Source organism: Poecilia mexicana, unplaced genomic scaffold (assembly GCF_051168715.1).
Source record: "Poecilia mexicana isolate PSO_F unplaced genomic scaffold, ASM5116871v1 scaffold_9, whole genome shotgun sequence".
NCBI classification, from domain to species: domain Eukaryota; kingdom Metazoa; phylum Chordata; class Actinopteri; order Cyprinodontiformes; family Poeciliidae; genus Poecilia; species Poecilia mexicana.
The window spans coordinates 23512664-23535293 of record NW_028263378.1 but is presented as its reverse complement, the minus strand read 5'-3'; the positions used below and the strand labels follow the sequence as shown (position 1 = coordinate 23535293).

The following is a 22630-nucleotide window of genomic DNA, read 5'->3' as shown; positions in this document are numbered from 1 at the left end:
AAACAAAGATGAGACCAAAAAAAAAAAAAACACATTAAAAAAATTACATCTTAAAAAGAAAATTCCTGTGATCCATCTGTCATCACATTGAAATTAACGTTCAGCTTAACTCATCATCTCCGTTTGCCACAGATCTTATTCCTCATCTTGTCACATTTTGACCACAAACTTCAAAACTTCAAAGTGTTTTATTGATGTATGTTAAAAATAATTTTAAAAAAAGTCTGGTGTGCATTTACTGAACATAAAAGTTGAAGCTTTTTTTTTTCTCTGAATAAAAGCTTCAGAGAATCGCCTTTATGTCTCTACCAGCTTTGACATCTAGAGATTAAACTTTATCCTTCATGAAAATTAGCTCACAGTATGGAGTCTCAATCCATCCTGCCCTTCAACTGACCGGCTTCCTGTCTGTACTGGAAAGAAAAAAAAATCCCCATAGCATAATGCTGCCATCCATGGGAGTGTTGTTCAGTGTTAAGTTTTTCAACCACACACGTTTTGAGCCTAAAACAGTTACACTCCAATACTTCCAAAGGCCTTCTGTTAACTTTAATCTTGCCACTCTTCCATAAAAGCATAAATGTGTGGCTGGAACAGCTAACAGTTGTCCTGCCAGTAGGATCTTCCATCTGAACCGTGGATGCTTGCGGCTCATCTAGAGCATAACGCGCCTTTCCGTGTCATCTCTGTAGGTTTGGAGTCGAGCCATGCCTTTCGTTTATGGACGACAGATTTAACGGTGCTCTGTCCAAAGCTTAATCTTGTTTAAGAATTTAATCCCGTTTTAAATCTCTCCACAACTTTCCGCTGTGACCGGTCCGCCTGCATCTCTTGTCCTTCATGATGCTGCTTACGCAGATCACCTGTTCTGTGAAAGCCTTACACAGGTGGACTTTGTTTACCAATTAAGTAAGTTCAGAAGGCAACTGGCTGCACTGGATTTTATTTGGCTGTACCAGATTAAAGGGGCTTGATTACAAATGGAACTTCAACCTTTTTCCCAGAGGCTTTGTGAAAAACTTTGAAATTATGGAAAACCAGATTTCCGATTTGCAATTATGCACTGCCTTGTGTTGGTATATATATATATCCCATAAAATCATCATAAAAATGCGCTGAGCTAAACATGTGATCGAGCTACGAATACATTTGCAAGAAACTAGTACATCCTTATTTATATTTATATAAAGAAATAGAGCTTGCTCAGCAGTGGAAATTTGAAACAAACCTCTGTGCAGCTCAGATCTGTTGAGCATCAAAAGTCTAAAAGATCCCATCTTGCCACTGGCTTATGCTGCTAATTAACTTTACTCACCAATATTTGAATTTAAATGAACAATTAAGAGATATCATCAGGGGACACAAAGCACCCCACGAACAAGTTTATGATGGTGAAAAGAAGGGGATTAGAGAAGGCAGTCGGTGAAGGAAGGAGGGCTTTTAGACGAGAGGGCGGGGAGGGGGCACCTCCAATTACAATCCACTGAAACTCCACTCAGCAGTAATGAAATGTTTGCAGAGACGTTGCCGTTTGTGGATAATGCACCTCTGTTGTTCCCACCAACAATTATATTCTGTGCATTGTTTTTTATAACCTGTTGCAGCTATTGTGCGAATCACTAGATACAGCTCTGACTATCCGAGGAGCTTCAAAGTGATCAAGCTTTATTGTTCATTTATAATGGGTGTTTTTTTTCTTCTTTTCTTTTTGTAGCTGTTGAGGGGGAAAAAAAGGAGAAAAGAAAGGGGGAGGAAAATGTCTGCAGCTTTTATTTATTTTTAAAGAATTACATAATGCATTAATCACAGTAAAGACAAACCGGCCTTTCCCGCATGTCAGAGTTGTGCAAGCTTACAAATGAATTTACAAATCGGATGCAAAATTTAAAACTCTCAGTGGTTCAGGGAGCGGAGGAGAGCTCTGACACGAACTCTTTAGACTGTTTGGTTGCTTTCAATGAAGACTTCAATTTCATTTGCAGAAAGTTTTTCTTTTTTTTTTTTTGCACAATAAATTGTTTTCTCCATGAGTACTGTTGCTGCAATTGGCTGGCTGAGGACAGGCTGACACAAGGCCGGGTCCGAGTAATTTGATCCGATCTGTGGAGTATGTATTCCCCAATTAAAGTGACATCACATAAAGCTAAGTAGTATAGATGCAACCTGCAACTTGATTTTCCAGTGCGTGGTTTTCTCATCGGATTCATTACTCTGACTGCGAGGAAGTGCACCGCGCATACACAGAGAACCTGCTTGTGTGCTGTTGCAGACGCGTGTTAAGAAAAGAGGGGGAAGGAAAGAAAGAAAACAGAAAGCTAGGCTGTGAAGTTTCCCATTATTTGTTCATGAGCTTGAAACAGAAATCAGTGAGATGCTGTAACATTGCTATTCATTTTAATCACATTAGTTGCGTTGAGGGTTAAAGGCAAAAAATAAAAAATAAAATAAAATGCACTGCTCCCTGTCGAATCTTCCAGGAAAACATGTTTTGTGCAAAATATACAGTTTTTCTGATATGCATGTATCGCTGACACGAAAAGAAAGCTTCGCATCCTCTTGCAGGTTCAGCTGCAGGTCTGTGGCACTAATCCTATTCTACGGTTTATGAACGGCTGAGGATGCGCAGACCATCCGATGACTTCATGCAAGAGGAGGCAGAGGGTCAACAGGTCGCACAAGCCTCTCACACCTACACCAATCACTTTAGCATCAAAAGTCAGTAACGAGTCAATAGTGTTGATTGTTTTCTTGTTTTTGGATCTTTATCGTATTGTGTGTTGTGCTGGCAGGTCATTAACTGCGAAAAGAAATGGATCGTTGGAAACTATAATACATGTGGCACAGCCGTGCAGAAAAATGAAGCAGGATTTAAAGGGGAAGGAAAAAAAAAAAAAGAAGTAATTTTTGGATAGTTAATGGCATGCTTATACCAAAACGAGGAAAATAAAAACAATGATACTGAGCCATCACAATGCACTGTAACTGGGGAAGACGAAAAAAAAAAGAAAAGAAACAAGCACACATAAATACAAGTCCCTTTTGTCGAACTCATAAGGAGGTAGACGGCCAAAACGGTTTCCACATGGAAACGTGGGAATCTCAGGTATAACATTACAAAACTTACTACAATGCCATCAACCAAAAAAAAGGCTGCTTTGATAAAGAGAGACGATGGCACAACAGATATCACAGTAGTTCAATTAAATATTCAACTTCTCTTCTATATTCATCTTTTTTTTTTCTTTAAACCAGTGTAAAGGTGATCCAGCACTCTTTTGTCAATTAATGCAGGACAATTAATCTGATTTTAGGCTCATTGGGTACAACTCTGAGGTAGGTTGGGATTTTTTTTTTTTTTTGTTATTTTGTTTTGTTCCCGCTCAGGTGCTTTAAAAAAAAAAACGACATGTCTGAGCCGTGACGTAAGAAGTGTGGCGATGGCCGTGTTCCAGCAGAGGGACATAAAGGGGTTTTCAATGGAGTGTGCATGTGGATGGGGGGACAGTGCCTATTTTGGATTAACAAATGGAAAAACCTGTACAGAGCACCCCACATCAAAGGCACTATTTCAATATATCCATAAATGCCACTGTTGCTCTGTGCATGAGTTAACCCTGTACATATTAATCGCCCTGCTAAGGTGCCTTCCTGTCTCAAGCGTTTCAAACAAGTTTATTGTAACCTCAGACATGATATGCATTGTTATTTTTTTCTTTTCTTAAAGTTAGATAAAGCATTAAATAGAGCGACACGTATAAATACCTTGAAGTTGTTACACATATGTAGGCCCCGTCTGTTCGAATTAGTGAAAGTTTGGGAAAAGATTGAAGTAAACAATTCTTGAAATAAGCTGCCCGACTGTTTAAAACTTTATGAGAGTATGGTTAAATGCGGACTGATCTCACCGTTTCCCATCAGCAGCTATAACTGTGAATCCCCCCCTCCCCTTCCCCCACCCTGCGACGAAATGCAATTAATAAACATTACAGAGACATTAATTTGGAGGCCCATCCCTCAAACCTGGGTGAAAAACAAAACAGCGATCGTCACCTAGGAAGTCTGGTCCCTTTAGATAAGATTATATTTTTACATTGATTTAACCTCATATTATCAGTTGTGAATACAATAAAATTTCTAACAGACCCCCGCTCACCAAAAGACAAAAAAAAAAAAAAAAAAAAAAAAAAAACCCTAAAAGAATACAAGGAAAAAATTTTTAATCAGATTCAGCGTTTTTGTTGCCAAATTTTGCGCCCCCCCCCTCGCCGTGGCTAAAATCTGGATTTCTCCACATACGTACAGTAATATATATTTTGTTATCTCTCAACGTCTCTGGCTATGTACAAGCTATACAAATTCGGAGCAGGGCCGAGAGCCAGGATTTCCGAAGCTGTGCAGAGGGAGCAGTTGGTTGGGAAGTCTCCCAGTCTCCCGGCTCCTTCCCCCGCAGTCTGCCCGTACAGGTGGCTGTTCTGCTTCACTTGCGATCGTCGATGGTCTTAATGAATTCCACTGCAGCGGTGAACTGCATCCACCAATAGCACTCCTCCCCACTCAGCCGGCTGGCGTAGAAATTATTGATGTACTGAACGGTGGACAGCAGGCAGGGCGGGTTTGCCTGGAGGGGGAGGGAACGAGGGGACGGGCCCACATTAAGAGAGCGGAAGAGGCTCGAGCAACAGCGCGCGGATTATAATCAGAAACGTGTCAACAAAAAATAATAATAACGCACACATGCGGGTTTCTAACAGTGTGCTGCAATCGCAGTCAAAAACAGAGAGAGAGAATTTTCCAGAGATGATCATTCTTAATCTTCACTGACAAGAAAACAGTGAAGTTTAACAGATAGCTCAAACTCAGCCCAATGTCAGACGGAACAAGTGGAGGAGGAAAAAAAAAACTTACTCTTATGAGGACGAAGACGAGGACTGGGACGAAGTCGTCTGCTCCCGGCACCGAGTCCTCGTTGGCTAGACTCAGCAGATTCATGATGGTGGAGCACATACGCAGTATGCACTGGACTTTGTCTCGTGGGGTCTTGTAAGCGTTGATGGTCCTGATCTCAGCCTGAGCTGAAGGCCAGGGGGCCTCTTTAAGGTAAACCTGCAGCCAGGACAGGTTAATGCAACACTGGACTCTGTCGAAAGGTGCGGCTCAGTAAATTAGAATATCACTGAAGAGGGAATGTTTCTTTTTGCAACTGATTTTAAAAAGTAAAACACACAGATTATGTAGGTGCGTTACACACCGAGTGACACAGTCAAGTAATTTGGATGGCTGGGTGATAATGAAAACTAAAAATTGAAGATGTCGGAAAATCAAATATTAGACTATATATATTTCAATCATCATTAAAAAATGATGAAACACATTTTCAAGTATGTTTTCCTTCCACCTAACTTTCCAAGAATACATTTAGATAATTCCATATGTAGCTGTATTCCACACCTCTTCATGTCTTGAATGGGATTCCTGTCAAAACTGGGGGTTCTTTGTTGCTCGTGCATTTAACCTGCTACACTTTCTCCTTCTACTCAACTTTCTATTCAAGCATTCTTTAGCAATAAGTCAGTGTAGAGCTGTCAGTTCAGCAGTATTCTTTATGACGGTGCAGGTCATAATACAAATAGAAATAGAAATTATTTTACTACTGGTGTTGCGTAATATTATGATTTTTCTAGAAAGGTTTTTGGTTTTAATTAGCAGGAAGCCATAATTTCCAAAATTGCCAGAATTAAAGATGACAAATGTATCACTCCACATGTAATGATTCTTTGAATTTTTTCAAAATGACTGATTAAATAAATTTACTTTTCAATGATAGTTTAATTCCTTGAACAGCAGCAGTAGCTCCTGTTCTTTATGAATGCATCGGGAGGGGCGGAAAGTCATCAAGATAATACCTCTGGGATCTGCAGAGCCTTGTGATTTGCCGTCACAACTTTTGAAAGCCGCTGGATGTGTTCATGGAACAGCCTGCGTGCAACAAAAACAACACCATTTGAGACCAGCATGGCACATGTGGAGTTCACATATTACACATATCAGAAGATTACTTGGCACGGCAAGCGCAACGAGCCACTCACTGGTCTCTGAGAATATCTCCATCCTGATTGGGGTAGAAGGCCAGTTTGAAGATGCGGTTCATAACGCTGCGCTCGATAGCCATCTGGGCGTCCTGCAGCTGGTCCTCGCTTGCATACTGCCAAATGGCATCACGGGCCATGGCACCGTACAAGTAGCGCAGAAAATCCTCCACTGCTGCAGTCTTGTCATCGGCTGCCGTGCACCCCTGGAAAGCTTGAGGCAAGCACAGGAACAACAACCAATGCTCGTGTGCCAAAACGTGCCTTGAAACGACGTGAAGAGTTACAGGAAATCACTTGAATATAAACACTAATAAAGTAGGACTTTGGATTTAAAACATTCAATCAGTGCAATTTGTTTTAGTGTTGTGACTGACAAGCAATATAGAGAAAAGGCGTTGTAAATCATGAATAGCATGTCAAAAAGTGTTAGAAAATACCCTGGTGAGATTGTCAGAATCTCTCCTCTGAAGGCTGGCAAGTCAATATGCTCAGCCTGGGTTTAGCCACATAGAGGACGGTAAAAAAAAAAAAAAATACCTTTAATGAACTCAAGCATCTTTGTCTCCATATGTTCGAGGAGGAGGCGAACGCAGACGGTGGTGAAATAGCGGTTTGCCACCTCCTTGTCTCTCAGCACCCTCTGCAGGAGCCGCTCCAAGTGGGCCTGAGATGTCTGCAGACCCTGGCGGCACCGGGTTAGATAGGCTATGTACGGAGCCCGCTTCCTGAAGAGAGCACAAAAATTACCGCTTATTAGAATGTCCTACATGCTGGCTCTTCAAATAACCCCGCATTTTGTAGTAACATGACAAAGTTCAAGGGACTACGCAAAAACCAACAAAATATTAATTACAGACAGACGTGAGTTGAGTGGCCTGATCTCTAAAGGAGTTCTGAGTTACCTGTAATCTTCCGCGATGGCGGCAAGCAGCTTCCTGCAGGTGCGCGCGTCGAAACGGCTGACGCAGCGTGTGGTCTCCTGAATCTGGGCCATCTGGTTCTTATCCTGAAGGTTGATGGCCTCCGCCAGCTGGACCTTCAGGAAGCAGACGATCTCATTGTCTGAGAGAAACGGGATGATAGAAAAAGGATCGATAAAACAACCTGCTAAGAAAGGATCAGCATTCTTCTACCTTCAGGAGACATGAAGTTTATTTAAACTGAACTAAGTCACTCAGCAACACCTGTGTCCTTAAACAGGCAGATGGTGGTCATCCTGCAAATGTGAAGTCGTTGGTTCATTGAAAGGAAACCTAACACCGCATGTAGTACGAATTTGTAGAATCAAACAACCCATAAAAAGACCTGGGTAACACTTTGCCATTTCGTCCAAATTTAACTTCATAGTATCTACTGAAGAAAGCACTGAAAGGTTCCTGTTTGCAAAGCTTCATGCTTTTGCAAGCACCAGAGACATTATGTGTTGACACATGCAATATGGTTTAATGCATAGCAGGAACATTTTCTTTAAAGCTTGTCCCAAGCTTTCACAGTAAGGTCAGAGTCTGGAGGTTGTGCAAACTTGCTATTTTGCTAAAGGACACTTTGAGCAACAGGGATGTGTGCCAAAATTTTAGGCTTACACTTAGTTTCTAACGGGCATTAGGGACAAAGATATATACGCTTTTAGGAAGTTGTAAAACTTATTCTGCACTGTTGTGCTCAAACTAGTAGCAGTCCATCATCATCACTAAACAGCTCAATCACCATTTCTGGAAGAAGTATGCCAAATAATTCAGTAGGAGTAATAGTCACAGTGCACTCCTTCCCTGTTCCAGTGCAGAAAATGATTGGCTGCTCAGCTAAAAAGATCACAAATGCTGCAAAAGGGAAAATAAAACCAAAAAGTCTCGATGAAAACAGAAAATTAAATGTAAACATAACGATCAGTTTGAGGCTGATTGGAGAAGGTCTATGGTTACTTGTGAGCACTGTCACAATAAGATGAGGCTTATGTGAATCAAAACTGTTGGGAAGTAGCTACTGTAAACTCTGGTGTTGGTTCGGGTATCATAACAGGGGGTTTCCTCCCATACAATATGCCGTCAGGTCAATTGTCTGCATACAGGGGAACGTGGATCAGTTTGAAAACATCAAAATAACTGAAGTGACCACGATGTTTTAAACTCAAGAGCAAGTCAAACACCAACAAGTGAGCAGCACTTTGGGTCCAGTCCAAGAGGACATACATTAAAGAGCTGTCAGACCAATCTGCAAACCTTAACCCAGTAGAAAACTTGTAGAGTGAATCAAACGTGCCCAAAACTTAGCAGGAACAGTAAAATGTAATACAATCCCCCTGGGCTGGAATACATCTATACATGTCCATTTTTTACAAATAGTTGTTAAGCAGTCAAATATCAATTCAGTGACTCACAGAAAAGCCACATTTTCAAGATGTTTTCAGTTCATGCAGTTAATATTGAAGTCTGCAAACAACCACATATTTATTTGTGCAAACTCTGAACATGTTTTGCTTTGGAACAGAATGTGTATTCAGTGCGTTTCTATCTACAGAAACAACCAGATCACATTTGTATTTTAAAATGATTTCTAATCGATATGTGCTTTTATGATCCATTTGTGACATATAATGAGATGTGAATCGCTGCACTGGACTAAATCTCTCCCACCTTCAGGATCCATGTGATCAGGCAGCCCGTTACGCGTTGTTGTTGGCGCCATGATGGGGAGAGCTACAGAGTCTGCAGAGCACAAAGCCAACCTCAGCTTCTTCTTTGCGTCGCTGCAGGAAAAGGTCCAATCAAACGTCAGAAAAGGCGAATTGAGCAACTGTTTGTAAAGTTCGGGGTCTTTTCTTAAAGCACCATTTTGAATGTCTCACCTGAAAGAGAATTTGGAATCGTGCCGCTGTGCCGTCTGGCTGGCTGAGTCTGGCAGATCATCTGCAGAGATGTTTTGCAGAGCGTCTTCTCTGGGAGGGTCATTCACATTATCCTCCACACACAGCTCTGAAAAAATACACCATTAAAGTCAATTACCATAACTAGAGCCATCATGTGCCTTGAACACACGTATCAGTTTTCTCTGCTGACCTCCTGATCCATCATAAGAGGCTCCTCCGGTGGCTCCATCACTCGGGCTGGTCCTCTTGATGTTCCTGTACTTGTCCAGGATGTCCTCTGCTGCCTGGACTTGAGTGTTCTGTCTTGGCACTGGGTCATCTGACAAACCGCACAGCAACAATCAAGCAGCACGACAACAAAACCCGTCACGGAGGAAGAGTTTCAGACATACATACAGATATATATATATATATATATATATAAAAAAAAGAACCCAGTACTGACCTTGTGGGACACGCTCCTGTGCAGCATCTTCCTTATCATGTTTGTCCTTCTTCCTGAACGCCGTCATCGGCGCTGTGGAGGAGAGACGCGTGAAGAGTGACAACACTGTTACCTCCCCACAGGCCGAGTAGTCATCACCACCTCATGGCCACTTCGGTAAAATTTTGTTACTTTATGGGATGTTTTGAGATGAAAATTCTCACCAAGTTCCACTCAGAGGTTAACATGCACCCATAACCAGAATGAGGGATCAATTTACTGATGCATTTTAAACTGTTCTTTTAGGCAAAATTCAACCAACATAAATAGGTGTGAACAATGTATTGGAACTAACATTGGTATAAGCATATATGATATTTTTTTTACATATTGATGTTGGTCTGATAAATAAAACTGGGCTGATATTAACAACTGATATTTATTTCCATCTTGTTGTTTCTCCAGAGGGACGGAGAATGTTGACAATGTGGTATTTGTTTGGTCTTGTGACATGATAGTGATGCCGTGCAGGATTTTGTGGAATTTAACTGAAGCTGTAGTGAAATCAGGCCGGTTTTTTTTTCCGAAGGTGAAACATAAATAATATTGGTAAATATCAGTTATTGGCCATAGCAACAATATTAATACTGGATAGCAATAGTGGCCCAAATTTTTAAAATAATTGCAATCTCTTTGTAATGAAGAGCATTGAGCTAAAATTTTGTCAAGACTTTGCTGATAGCTATAAAAAAAAAAGTGGTCACTCAGGCAGGATAAGGGACATTTATCCAAATATTAATCCAAGTGTATGCATGTAAAATGTCAACTCTTCCTTGTTGCAGCGTAAAACTGCCCTGAACATGCAGGCATCCAGCCTCGCTATATGGCAGGCCTGAAATGTAGAGATAGGACATGTAGGGGGGAAAAAAATCATCCTTTCTGAAAAGGGAACATTACAAATAAATAGCTAAAACTATCTCATTCATTCCAGTGGTGAGCGTATGTAAACTCTGAGCAAAACTGTAGCAACTGCATATTTAAAAAAAAAATAAAATAAAATTTGTGACCAAAATTAAACAAAGCCAAAAAAATATATGGGCATCTAGAATTAGACCTTTGGCATGTAAGCAGAATTCCACAAAGGTCCACCATGATTCATAAACTGTGAATAAAAAGCAAAAACTCCTACTGATGTCCATCCTATTGAAAGTGGTGCCAAATGGACAAGCAAGAGTTACAAAGGCCTCCTCCGAGGCAACAAAAGGAAAACATGCTTTTGATCGTACGATGAATGACGCTAGCATAAAAATAGAAGAGGGGGGTGGATAAAACTGGATGCACGGAGGAGGAGCGTGACTGCGTGAACTCAGCCTACACCACGTCACATCACAGCTCTACAGCTATAAGGTGACATCTATGAAGCAGCGTGGCGCGCAGCCGTCGGCTTCGGCGCTAACAGCTAGCACGGTGACGACAGCATGGAAGCGTTTACCTGGGACGTCACTCTCAGCCGTCCAATACAGCACTGTGAGGAACACAACAGACAAGGTTGGCCTTTCAAGCACACGCTGCCGCTCTGCGGGGACTACAGACTGAGCCTCACCATGTAGGGCATATGAGACAAAACAAAAAAACAAAAAAAAACACTGCGGTGGTTTGGAGACATGCTTGTTTTAGGCTTCGCAATTCCTTTTTCTACAATTAAATATGATTCTAAAGAGTATTAAGCAGGATTTTTTTTTTTTTTTTTTGCAGACAGAAGTTTGAGAAATGGTTATATATTAGAACAGCAGCAAGAGATGCATCATCTGTCGGTGCTGACAACAGAGAGGGTCTATCTAATGACCATTAGCTGCTGGCTGACAGCGCTGCTGGGAGGGCTACAACCACACCATCTACACAGTTAAAGCTCCTCTGGAGACTGATCAGCTTTGAAAAGTCTATATAAATCTGCAGCTGAGAGACCTGTGAGGAAAACAACCGGACGTGTCTCAGCGGTAACTTCAAACAACATGAAACATTATTTTCCAAATGGAATTCCATCAGCGATAGAGCAGAGATCACACATAATCATTCTTTTCCCCGTGTTATAAATTGGTTTTGCTTTGCTCTTTAAAGTGTGATTTTTCCTGTCAGTAGTTATTTGGAGAATCTTTCTACCAAGTCCAAAAACAACAACAACAAACAAGTGAAAATCATAAAAATTTAATTTTAATTTAATTTGTAATTTGCAATGTAATTAGCAAAAGAGAAAAAATATATGAAGACAATGCATCTATTTCCTTACCTTTGGGAATGGCTGACACAAAACGTTTCTTCCACCACGGTCTGTTGCGATCAGATTTCTCGTCGTCGCTGTCTTTTCTGTCTTCCATCTTTGAACAGAAGTTTAGACATTAAAATAAGTAAATAGTGTATTTAAAGGGCCACATGTCTGATATGCGACAGCTTCTCCTTCATACATGTCGGCAATAACTCCAATTGCCCAAGTAACTAAGATTTTAAAATAACTTCTTTAGTGTTTCAGTTTCATAGGAAGTTACTTCTTAATTTCAGAGAAAGAATTTTTTTTCTATTTTCTCCCAGACCTACTGCATAAAATCCCATTAAAATATATAAAAGCAAACATTTGTTTGACAAAAAGAACCACATTTACAGTTTCAACTTAAATATTTTGAATATGTGAAAGTGTTTTATATTTTTTGTCAATGACTTCAAAAAGCAAAACTCATAAAATTATTACACGTAAAGTGAAATAATCCAAGGCTTTATTTCATGTAATTTTGACAATTACATGAAATACATGAAGATGCTGATTTTGTTTTCCAACAGGACTTGGCTTGACTTAAACAGTTCAACGAGAACATGACTAAATATTGTTTTCGTAATTCAACTGATTGGAATCAGTCCAGCAGCTCAGTTGCACTGTCAGTGCAAGTAGTATATTTAATTAACCAGTTTAATATTGAGTGTACCATTTTAGGTATTGTATATTTTGAACATTTGAAGACAAGTGTCAATATCTAAAAAAAGACAAACGTCTGCTTTATGAGCATTTAAACACAGATCACGACAGTCACTAATCGATGGTGTAAATAAAACAGAACTCGTTACCTCTCCTTTCAGGGAGTCCTTGCTCGGCGACGAGGAAGGTCCGGCGGCGAAGGCCCCGGGAGGGTCACGCTCTTCAACCGCCACCCGCCTGTTAAGGCCGGGGTCGCTTGTGGGCCGGCGGCCCGGGCACACGATGTCAGAACTGCGACTGCGGACCAGTCTGTCGGGGAAGGAATGGCGCTGCTTTGATTGCTCAAGCTCAGCCTGGGCCAAGCACTGAGCTGTGCAAATGGAGTGCCGTATGTCTGGGCCCATGGCACTGGCTTCAGGGATGGGAGGGTCAGGGGGAGGGTGAGTGGGCCTGGCGTAGTGCACTTTGGGCCGAACTATTGTCCCTGTGGAGGAGCCTAAAACAATAAGGAAGAAAAGGAGTGAGGAAATCCATAAAACTATAGCAATCTAGTAGCAATATGTAGCAGTGTTCAGTAACTTATCTCTATTTTCAGAGTAACTGACCAGTTTTCTAAAACTTTTTTCAGATGTGTATTATGTTTGACTATAAAAAGTCCAAACATATTTATGAAATGGTACTTCTTCTCTGTATCAAACCATTTTATGTTTCTAGAGAGACCATTTGAAACGTAATCAGCAGAAAAAAACTCTGTGTGTGGGGGAGAGAGAGCTAAAGAGAGATGTTGGTGGGAGATGAGCCCTAGGTGGAGGTAGGCCACCTGTTCCAAGGGTAGACTCTCTCCTGAAAAGCTTCCAATGGCAGCCTCGTGCCATAAACACAGTGGGACAAGGGGACAGTGCCAGAGAGCCTGGGGTGAGGTCTCTCAACCTGTCATCCCCTCACCTTGCCTTAGAGACACAGACACTACCGGTCCTCTCAAACATTTTCCTGCTCCACAAAAAAAAACTGAACAGAAGCTAGAACCAAATATTTTGTAACACTAAATTAGCTGGGGAAAAAAAGGGCATTTCCCTTTATGTTCTTATAATTTTAGTTTTGCATGATTCAAGCATGATCCATGCTCATATGTCTAGCTCTGAAGTCCCACAAAATATTGTGGAATTGAAAATTACCTTCACCAGAGGAGAGCGGATCAAACATGGCGAGCAAAGAATCGGCCTGTGAAGGCGGAGATGTCAGATGGTGGGCTCCTGCGGACACGTGAAAACAATGAAGCAATTAACAGTGTTCCTAAGGATGAATGAATCTAAACTGTAGTGATGATGCACAGTGTTAGCCATGAGGTTAAAGGGGTAATGTAATGTATATACATTTTAGCCAATTGTGTTATAAAGCCTGAATGAACAGTAGATTTACCTCGATAGAAAATTTTGTCGAAAAACCAACTTTCTAACTATCCAACTGTTCATGATAGTGGGCAGATTTTGGTTATCTTTGGTCAGTAACAACCTCCACACTGAAGAGTGCTACTGTTATTGTGACTCATTAGTGCTTAGAATCAGAACCTGATTAGATTTAGGGGTCGCCAATCATCAATCATCAGTAAGGGCTGGTCAAACTGAAAATCTGTTTACTGCAGCCACTTACTCTTTTTCTCCAGGCATCTCTTATTATATTAAAAAAAAAAAAAATTCTGACTCAAGAGCAGAACTCAAAACACTTATACATATGTAAATATCTTCATTCCTGATTACCATCCACTTTCATTTTTAATAGAATGCAATAGTAGAAATATAAAAAAAATGTAATGCAATATAATAAGTTCTGAAAAAATGAATAAGCAGTCGTTTAGTTGTGTGGCAAGTATGGAAGTGGTAGCAGTTTCAGTAAAAAGGATCCAGTTAATGTGGATTAGACCATGTAAACAACAGAGGGAAAAAAAAAAAAAAATCTCCTACCATGACCCGACTCCTCGCCATCAGGACTGGTCACGGAGTCCTTCCCGCCAAAATCTGAGCTACACTCTGACCGCAGGTCCTCGATCTTGTTTGGGATGTCTTCCGAGGTCGCACTGATACCTGTAGTGAACATGCACAAAGTGAACAGTTCTTTTGAGGTCAAAAGCAAATTCAATATCACCTCTGCAGATAGATGTTTTAACTTGGCACCAATCAAAAAAAAAAAAAAAAGAGAAAAGAAAAGAAAAGTGCATGTGCAACGGTTTTTAAAACAAAAGAGGATATTTTTGTCTTTAGACTTTGCTGTATTGTCTCTCTCTCAGGTGGGAACCCAGTGGGAACTTTAAATTGGTAGCGTAAGCTCCCATGGGTTAAGGGAAAGACACGGGTAAGAATGATCATCAGAAGTGGACTATCCATCGGCAGGATCCTGTGGGACTTTCCTCCCGTGAGCTGAGCCAGGAATGTCACCGCTGGCTTCTTAATCTAGAATACTACTTCATGTACTTCCAAACTCCACGTCCACCTGAGCCCACGGACGAAACGACCAGCATTAACCCCTGTGTCACTCAGGAAAAGGTCACACACCAATGCAACTATGCAGGTTAACTACCCTCCCAGCAACATGACCGCTCTGAAACAAAGAGCCTGGGAAAGAGAGGTCTTCTGTTTCTACCCAAACACACCAAAACAGTTCGATTAATATCTTTCCAAAGGACAAAAAAAAAAAAAAAACTACAGAGTCAAACACTGAAAGAGGACTCAAAGTTTTTAGGACACAGAAACAAACAAAGCAGTCTTTTGTTGTTGTTGTTTTTACTACATATATACCTGAGACAACACTGAGGCCTGGTGTGCTGGGTCTCGAGCTGACTTCTCTGACCTCGGTGTCATCCGAGGTGCTGCCAACGCCAGAGCAACTCTCCAGCTCCTGCAGACGCTCCTCCTGCTTCAGGTCTGGGGCTTCTGCAGACAAACCAAGAACAAAAAGATTTTATTTTTAGATATATTTTTCATGGTTAGTATTCCAAAAAAAAAAAAAAAAAATGATGCCCTAATGCTGGGCAATAAATCGATTGTATCGATTAATCCAATTTTTGGTTTGGAAGATTTTATTTTTGGGAAATCAGAAATTGTTCTCAACTTTTTCCTCAATTTTAAAATGCTCTAATAAAATTGCATCTTTAATCTGGAAATATTACAACTAATTTCATCATTAAACAAAAATGTTCATAGACTGGTCCTAAAACTCTGTCATACAACTCACAGAGGGGATGACTGAAATAAAATAAAATAAAATCAAACATTTTATCTTTTAGCCACATCACTCAGCCCTGTCATGCTCCTTCCCTCACTGATTGAGCACTGCCAGTGAGCTGGCTGATAGAAAACTCCTGAACTTTTCCCTCGCTTGCAATAAAAACAAATTCAACTCTTTAGAAATAACTCACAAGAACCCTTAGAAACAACAACAAAAATCAGTATTTTTACACAAGCCCCATAAATACTCAGATCCCACTGTAACTCATACATAGGCATTTTTAAAATCATCCACTCACTTTGTTATGATTATCAGGGAAGCAAAAGTGTACATATGAAAAACATAACACAGCCTACATCATTATTAGCCTTATAAGTGCCAATCTAAACAATAAAGCAACCGCGTCCAATTTTTTTGCTACCCTGTGGTGCTGTTGGGCCCGACCCAGAGGCTTTCTTCTAGCAGCAGTGCTCGTTTGCACGCTCGTTAGTAATAATGCGTTGCTGAAGTGCTCTTTAGAGTGTAGTTTTCTGCTGCCTAGCCATGAAACAAGCACTGTGCTCGAACTGAGCACGATTTCACACCATTACCGAGCAGAACGGGGGCAACAAATGGAACAAAAAAAAAAAAGGCAATCAAGACACTCATGCATGTCATTTTTGTTGCAGTGCACATATTGAAATACTGCACTGCTTTAATTAACACAGGCCCAAGCTTTTCAAAGAAACACTTAAGACCGTTAAAGCTCTCTATTGATTTCCACAAAGCACTCGTTTTCAAAAATGGGAAGTCAGACACGGCATCTCTAATTGATATAAGACAAGAACTTTAATGTGGTTCATATGGATGCGAGAAAGCTGCGATGAGTGCTGATGTTTCAGAAGGAAATTCACAAACTTGGGTCTCAAAGCAGCAGCTTGGCAAGTCTGTCCAGATAAAGAACTGACAGTCTATAGGCTGACTGTAAACTGAGGACAGCTGCTGTCCTTGTGCTTCCCTCCCCGCTGCCGTCACAGGTGCAAACGCACCTGGTGGTCCCTCTAAGGAAACCCTTAGCTGCCTTTTACTGGCACAAGCAGAGCTGCCCTGAAAGACAGGCAAGTGTACAGAAATGCGATGACAGATGTGCGCATACGTTCCTAGTGTGGAATGCGACAGAAAACACACCTGGTATTCCCCCCACTGTACTGCAGAAACATAAATATACACACATAAACACGTGTTCCAATGCACATCTGTGGCTGTCATTTAAGTTGCAGAACAACACACGACACTGGAGCCAGTCCAGAATCAACCTTTTGCTCCCACCTGAGTCACTCGGAAGGACCTCCACGCTCCAGGCCTCGCTTGTGGTCTCTGACATGGTGGAGCCGTAGGGGTCCAGCAGAACAGAGCTGGAGCCGGGAAGGCACAGCAGGCTGCCGAGCATGTTCTCTGCCGCTGCCCCTGAGAGCACGAGACAAAGGGTTAACGTCCTGAATCGGCACAGAGCAGCTACACTGTCTGGGGGGGGGGGATAAAAACGCTGACCCAGCAGCAACTTGCAACAGTGGTCAGACTTGCAGACGTGTTTACTTTATTAAAAGGCAACTACAGATGCGGATAGAAAAAGACTGTAAATACGTAGTTTGTTGCAGTAAATCTTGAACTGAAAAATTCAATATTTAACTTCGGTAAACATATTCAGTGGCGGTTCTTTGCAGAAAGCTAAAGTCCCATTAGAGTTCAGCACGTTCCACATTTATATTAATGATGGTAGGCCAGGAAAGTCTACCAAACAGCCAGTAGATATGTAGATTGCGTCTAATGGTTGCTATAGAGAATCGCTGACCAAAAGATACCACTCTTTGCAGCAGTTCTCCAACAGTGAGCATTGGAGCCATTTGTTAACCTCTGTGGCATCCTGCTCATTGTCTGTGGGACTTTGGATATGGATCCTCCTCGTCCAGCCTGTAGCTAATGACAGTGGCGCTCTTTGTCAGGTCATATTTGTACGGGAGCCAGAATGATATGGATTATGTAGTAAACATAAGATAAAAAAAAAAAAAAAAAAAACACACTCCGATTACTTGAAAAGAGTAAAGTGTAAATAAAAAATAAATGCTTTCTATTAATTTATCCTTAAAGGGAATGCACAGGGACTAATAACTGTAATTGTAATGTCTTAATCATGTATAACAAACATTAAAATTGAAAATGCTTTTTGTTTGTCTCATCCTATATTATAAAAAGTAAACTATTCTATCAATTGATGAATAACTTTTACAGGGTCCTGCAGGTTTCACCAACTCAAATTCAAGACTTTTTAAGGCCACTGTGAATTAAATTTAAGACCTGCATTACTACAGAAACGGACAAAAGAAAATCGAAAATAAATAAATCGTACCAGTTGGCAACAAATGTTAACCAATGGCTACAATGAATGTCATCCAGACAACTGCAGATAAATTTGCATAAATTATAATCAACATGAGCTAGCTAGATTTACCCTGGCAGGGTATATTAGCAGGTAGTTAGCTGTAGCCGCAACAGCCTTGAGTCACAGAACTAAGTGAAGATGTCTGCACACAACTCAAAGTTTTGCATAATTTTGAAGTCCCGGGAGAACTACATAGAATATAAGATTAAATAGTTCTGTGCAACAAAATTTAGGACGTGTGCCTGAGGTATTTAAGGCCAACTTTGAAAAAAGAAAGAATTTAAGACATTTAAGGCCTTAATTTGAAAAAGCTTGAAGCCAATTTAAACTGAACAGCACAATGGTTTATGATAAGCAAAAACATGACTGATCAAAGGACTGACACAGAGTTGCACATAGATACACTAAGGTGTCATATGCTTTACTGGGACACACAAGTGGATGCACCACTGTGCCAAGGGTCAGAGGTTAATAGGAACATCTCATCCCATACTGGCCTCCGGGGCCACGACTTAGAGCTGCTGATTAAGTGCGGCATAATTCACAACCAAATTACTGCTTTGTCCATCCTCCTAGAAAGTCCCTCTATCTCCATTTGGGAAGCCGTGACTTAACAAGGCGGAAAAATGCAGAGGAGGAAGGGAGGGGGGAGCTGGGCAAGCAGGTGTGAGTGGGAGTCGGTGTCCACGGCTCATGACCAAAAAGTCAACCTGTGTGGTAGGTGCGCTCCCTGGTTAGTGAAGCTTCCACATCACGGCACATCCATAAACACTGAGCGCACACACATGCAGGCACCCAGGCATCAGAGTGTGCTGCTTTTTGGCAGGGACAGGCCTCTCACTGACAGTGGGAGCGCTCCATCCCGCTGTCCATGTTTACAGTCTTCAAGGTAGGGGCGCAGAGTACTTGTCTTTCAGGTGGATGATTAAATGAGTGGCACAACAAGAAGTGAAACAATTAGAATTTCTGCCTCATTATCATGGTAATCTTATCAGAGGGATAATGAGGTATTAATGGATATTTAATGTGCATCTCATAACCCAATCCCTTGGAGAAAACACATAAGGAAATCGCTGTAAATTCACTTAATGATGGAAAAGTCCCCCAACGCCATATTCCGAAGAATGAAAAATGGTGGATGCAAATGAGAAGGAACCAAGGTCAATAAGACTGCGGGGACTGAGTGAATGTCAGCGAAGAGAGAGGAGGAGAAATAAGCTGGGGGAAAGAGTACTGACAACAACAAAAAAAAAAAAAAAACGGTGAGGGTCTCAGTGACACAGACGCTCAAAGATCCTTTCTGGTTGGGCTGTAAATAAACATTTTAAGCTCATAACCTCAGTGTTCCCATCACAATGTTAGCCTTGTTTAAAGAATGCTCTATCCATTACATCCTTGGAAATAATCACTTTAAATCACATAGCTGCATTATTTCTCTAGAAACAGCAACTAGACACTCTTTTAATCTCAAATTCAATTATACTAAAGAAAGAATGTTATTTTATTGATTAAATTTGAAATGTAAAACTTATGTCATATAGATTCAGCAGATACTACACTATTTATGATCATTTGAATGATGGTTAGAACTTAAAGTAAAAAAAAAAAAGTTTCTTTGATAATTAGATTACACGAGAACAATAAGAAATTAATGTTTGTTTTCAATCACTGCTGACTTGACATTTGTCAAACTAACAGTAGTTGACACCCAAAAGCAGGGTAAACTACAAAAGCTCATTGCTTGCACATTCGCAGAGTGCTGTATACAAGAATCTTGATTAAAAGTTTAGTGGAAGGACAAATGTGGTAAAAAAAAGGTGACTATATAAGCCTCGAGAAGATCGTCTTTGTACATGATAAGCAAAATAAGCAAATGCACTGTCCCAAAAGAGCCCAAAGTAACATTTTTCAAATAAAAGTAAAAGTAGCATTTTATTTTGAAAGGAAAAAGCATGGAGGAGCACAGAATCCAAGTTGTGTGAGATCCAGTGTGAAGTTTCCACACTCAGTGATGAATATGAGAGACAAGTTCAAAGTCAGGGCAGCACACCAGTTCATGCTTATGTCAGCTGACAACCTTTATTGAGATGCTGATTTCATTTTCCAGCAGGACTTGGCACCTGCCAGCACTTGGAAAAGTGTCACTACCTGGTGCAATGATCATAGTAAACCAAAGTATCAGCAAGAGGAAGATGAGACACACGGCAGCCAACAATGCAGACAAGCTTGAAGGCTGCTATAGAAACAGTTTGGGTTTTCTTAAGATCCCAGCAGAGCCTCCGGTTGCTTGACGCTATCCCACTCATTTATGCAGACGGAGGCCTGATCAAAACCTGAGTGTACATATTGTACATAGACAAACGTTTCCATGAAGCAGAAAAAAGTCTCATTGCATATTCTAATTTTTACAGAAGCTATTTTTTTTTCAATATCTGTAAGCAACAACTGGCAGAAATAAATGCTTGAAATGGATCACTTTGTGATGAATTTCAATAAAATCCAAGCTTCTCTTTTTGAAATGAACTAACTGTGTTCTACATTTCGCAGCAGTGGGCTAAGACGTAAAAACTTGCTTTTGGATGCTGTTTCACCCAAATGCCACAAGGTGATGACATTTCTCTCCATTTCCATAAATACAGACTGTCTCTGTGTTCAGTAAACAAATGACTTGTGTACGTTCATTAATTACCTTTTGATGCACAGAGTGAAAGTCTACACACATATGAAGAGCACAAGGAGGTTCTGCACCTGCTATTTCCTGCAGTCGATCTTCATCCATATTTGGGTCAAAGTCGCTGCCAAGGACGTCAGTGCTCCAGGTTTCACTGACCGTCTCGGAGATGTCACGGTCATCCGTCAGACCCATCATGTCTCTGATCTCAAATTTGCGCAGTTTGTCATCCAGGTTGTCCTGTGTGGTAGCTGAAGGAGACAGATCGTCACAGATTCAGACTGAGCCGGCCCATTTTGTGGATAATTGTGCACGCATCATGCTAAATACTTCAGCAACGTTTAGAGGTGCAAGCACACACCCTGTTCGTGCTCCAAGAGCTGCAGCGCTTCTACGCCGTTGCTCCCTGATGGTCCGGCTCCCAACTCGGAAACGGACTCTCCCTCCAGGTCCAGAGAGGACACAGAGTTGGAACGATTGGATGGTCCTTAGATTGGTAAACAGATCAATAAATAAATACCAATGAATCAACAGAAGCGAAATGCTGTGACCTTATTTATCAAACTGGAATACTGGCTCTATTTGTTTGTTTTTATTATTCATCTATGCATGAAAAGAGGAAAAATATTTGACTTCCATTTGTACAAATACACAAAAAAGTCAACCAGTTGTGTTTCGCCATGCGTTAACTGTTTGACCTCAGGCTGCAGACTGACCCTCTGAGATTCCTTCCAAGTTGTCACTGCACAGCGAGAAGCGCAGGGTTTTGTCTGGTTTACCATGCAGCTTAGTGTCGTCAGCCGGGCCGTCCCCCTGGGGCCCATCAGCCATCTGCAAGTTTAAAACCTGCAGAGAAGAGGAAGGATAAACAGACAGCTCATAGAAACCAGCTCTCTGATCCTGCTTTGACAAGAGTCCTTCTGGTTAGAGGGGGGGAAGGGTTACCCAATTCAACGACAGCAGTTCAAATTTCATTTGGAGCAGAGAATTAGTTTTCCACAACGAACATATTCCATTTCTTTGCCTTTCCTTTGTTGGGAATGTAAAATGCATAGTAGAGACGATGAGAGATCTCACTCCCCTTCAGTGACAGGAAATAATATTGGGCTGAATTTATCACATCATCATCTCCCCCTCCAAATGAGTACATTAATTCAAGTCCCATTACCTCATTCTCTGACATCATCCCAGGGACAGTTTGAGGACCAGTTCCGAGTGAAATTACTAGCACCTCCTCTGGCATCAACTCCTGCAGGGACTCCTGGGAGCTGGCCTCTGCCTCCCCCTCCTGGGCTATGTTGGTACGGCTACGGCTGCGAGCAGCTGCTGGGTTGTAGGTGACAGAGAAAAGACAACGTATTTTAAAAATGTTAAACTTTAAAAAAAAAAAAAAAAAAACTTTAAAATGTCTTCCCCTCCTGCCATCCCCCCCCAAGAAAACTAAAGAGAACAAAATTTAAGCACTGATAATAAATCACAAGTCTAAGAAAGAAAACATAAAACCGTAACGACACAAAGACGGCTATTAATATAAACTAATATGATTTTAATTTATATTAAAGGTGTTAGTAATACATAAAAGTGAATTATTTAACTGTATCAGGCATGGGTCGGTTACTGGTGACCAAGATTTCAAAAGGTCACGGTGTTCAGACCTCTAAATCGCTCATGATGCTCAGCTGAATGCAGTGCTGCCATTTCCGCAGTGCTGCGCACTGCCAGTCAGCTAGTTGATACTGGCACCAATTGTATTACGATTTCGCTGTTACCAAGGCTACAGCTGACAAGCCATGACCTGCATGCTTATTAATCAGCCCACTGCAGGCTGGCTATCCAAGCAGATAGTTTGATTTAATTAACAAGCTAATTTGCAGCTCGTTTTACTTGCTTTGTAGAAAACACAGGAGGAAAGAAAAAAGGTAGAATATTTTACACAATAACCAAATTTACTTGTAATCTAATTCTATATCTGCA

General features: G+C 41.0%; 1 protein-coding gene across 3 annotated transcripts in view; it reads right to left on the bottom strand.

The window, feature by feature from the left end:
- Positions 1 to 1752: 1752 nt before the first annotated feature.
- Positions 1753 to 22630, bottom strand: part of gapvd1 (GTPase activating protein and VPS9 domains 1) — a 35502-nt gene continuing 14624 nt past the window's right edge. For 2 of the 3 annotated variants that reach the window (XM_088009024.1, XM_014992561.2), the window contains 20 exons: positions 21825 to 21979; positions 21373 to 21502; positions 21018 to 21143; positions 20734 to 20907; positions 16875 to 17012; positions 15137 to 15271; positions 14306 to 14425; positions 13520 to 13597; positions 12494 to 12840; positions 11667 to 11754; positions 9401 to 9472; positions 9146 to 9274; positions 8935 to 9061; positions 8723 to 8835; positions 6992 to 7151; positions 6627 to 6814; positions 6087 to 6300; positions 5904 to 5976; positions 4906 to 5103; positions 1753 to 4618 (listed from right to left, as the gene is read on the bottom strand). In XM_088009024.1, the coding sequence (XP_087865150.1) occupies positions 4478 to 4618; positions 4906 to 5103; positions 5904 to 5976; positions 6087 to 6300; positions 6627 to 6814; positions 6992 to 7151; positions 8723 to 8835; positions 8935 to 9061; positions 9146 to 9274; positions 9401 to 9472; positions 11667 to 11754; positions 12494 to 12840; positions 13520 to 13597; positions 14306 to 14425; positions 15137 to 15271; positions 16875 to 17012; positions 20734 to 20907; positions 21018 to 21143; positions 21373 to 21502; positions 21825 to 21979 (2906 nt within the window). In that variant the 3' untranslated portion in view covers positions 1753 to 4477. Of the gene's footprint in view, positions 4619 to 4905; positions 5104 to 5903; positions 5977 to 6086; positions 6301 to 6626; positions 6815 to 6991; positions 7152 to 8722; positions 8836 to 8934; positions 9062 to 9145; positions 9275 to 9400; positions 9473 to 11666; positions 11755 to 12493; positions 12841 to 13519; positions 13598 to 14305; positions 14426 to 15136; positions 15272 to 16874; positions 17013 to 20733; positions 20908 to 21017; positions 21144 to 21372; positions 21503 to 21824; positions 21983 to 22630 lie in introns of all 3 variants that reach the window. The other variant, XM_014992560.2, reaches the window with a different exon arrangement.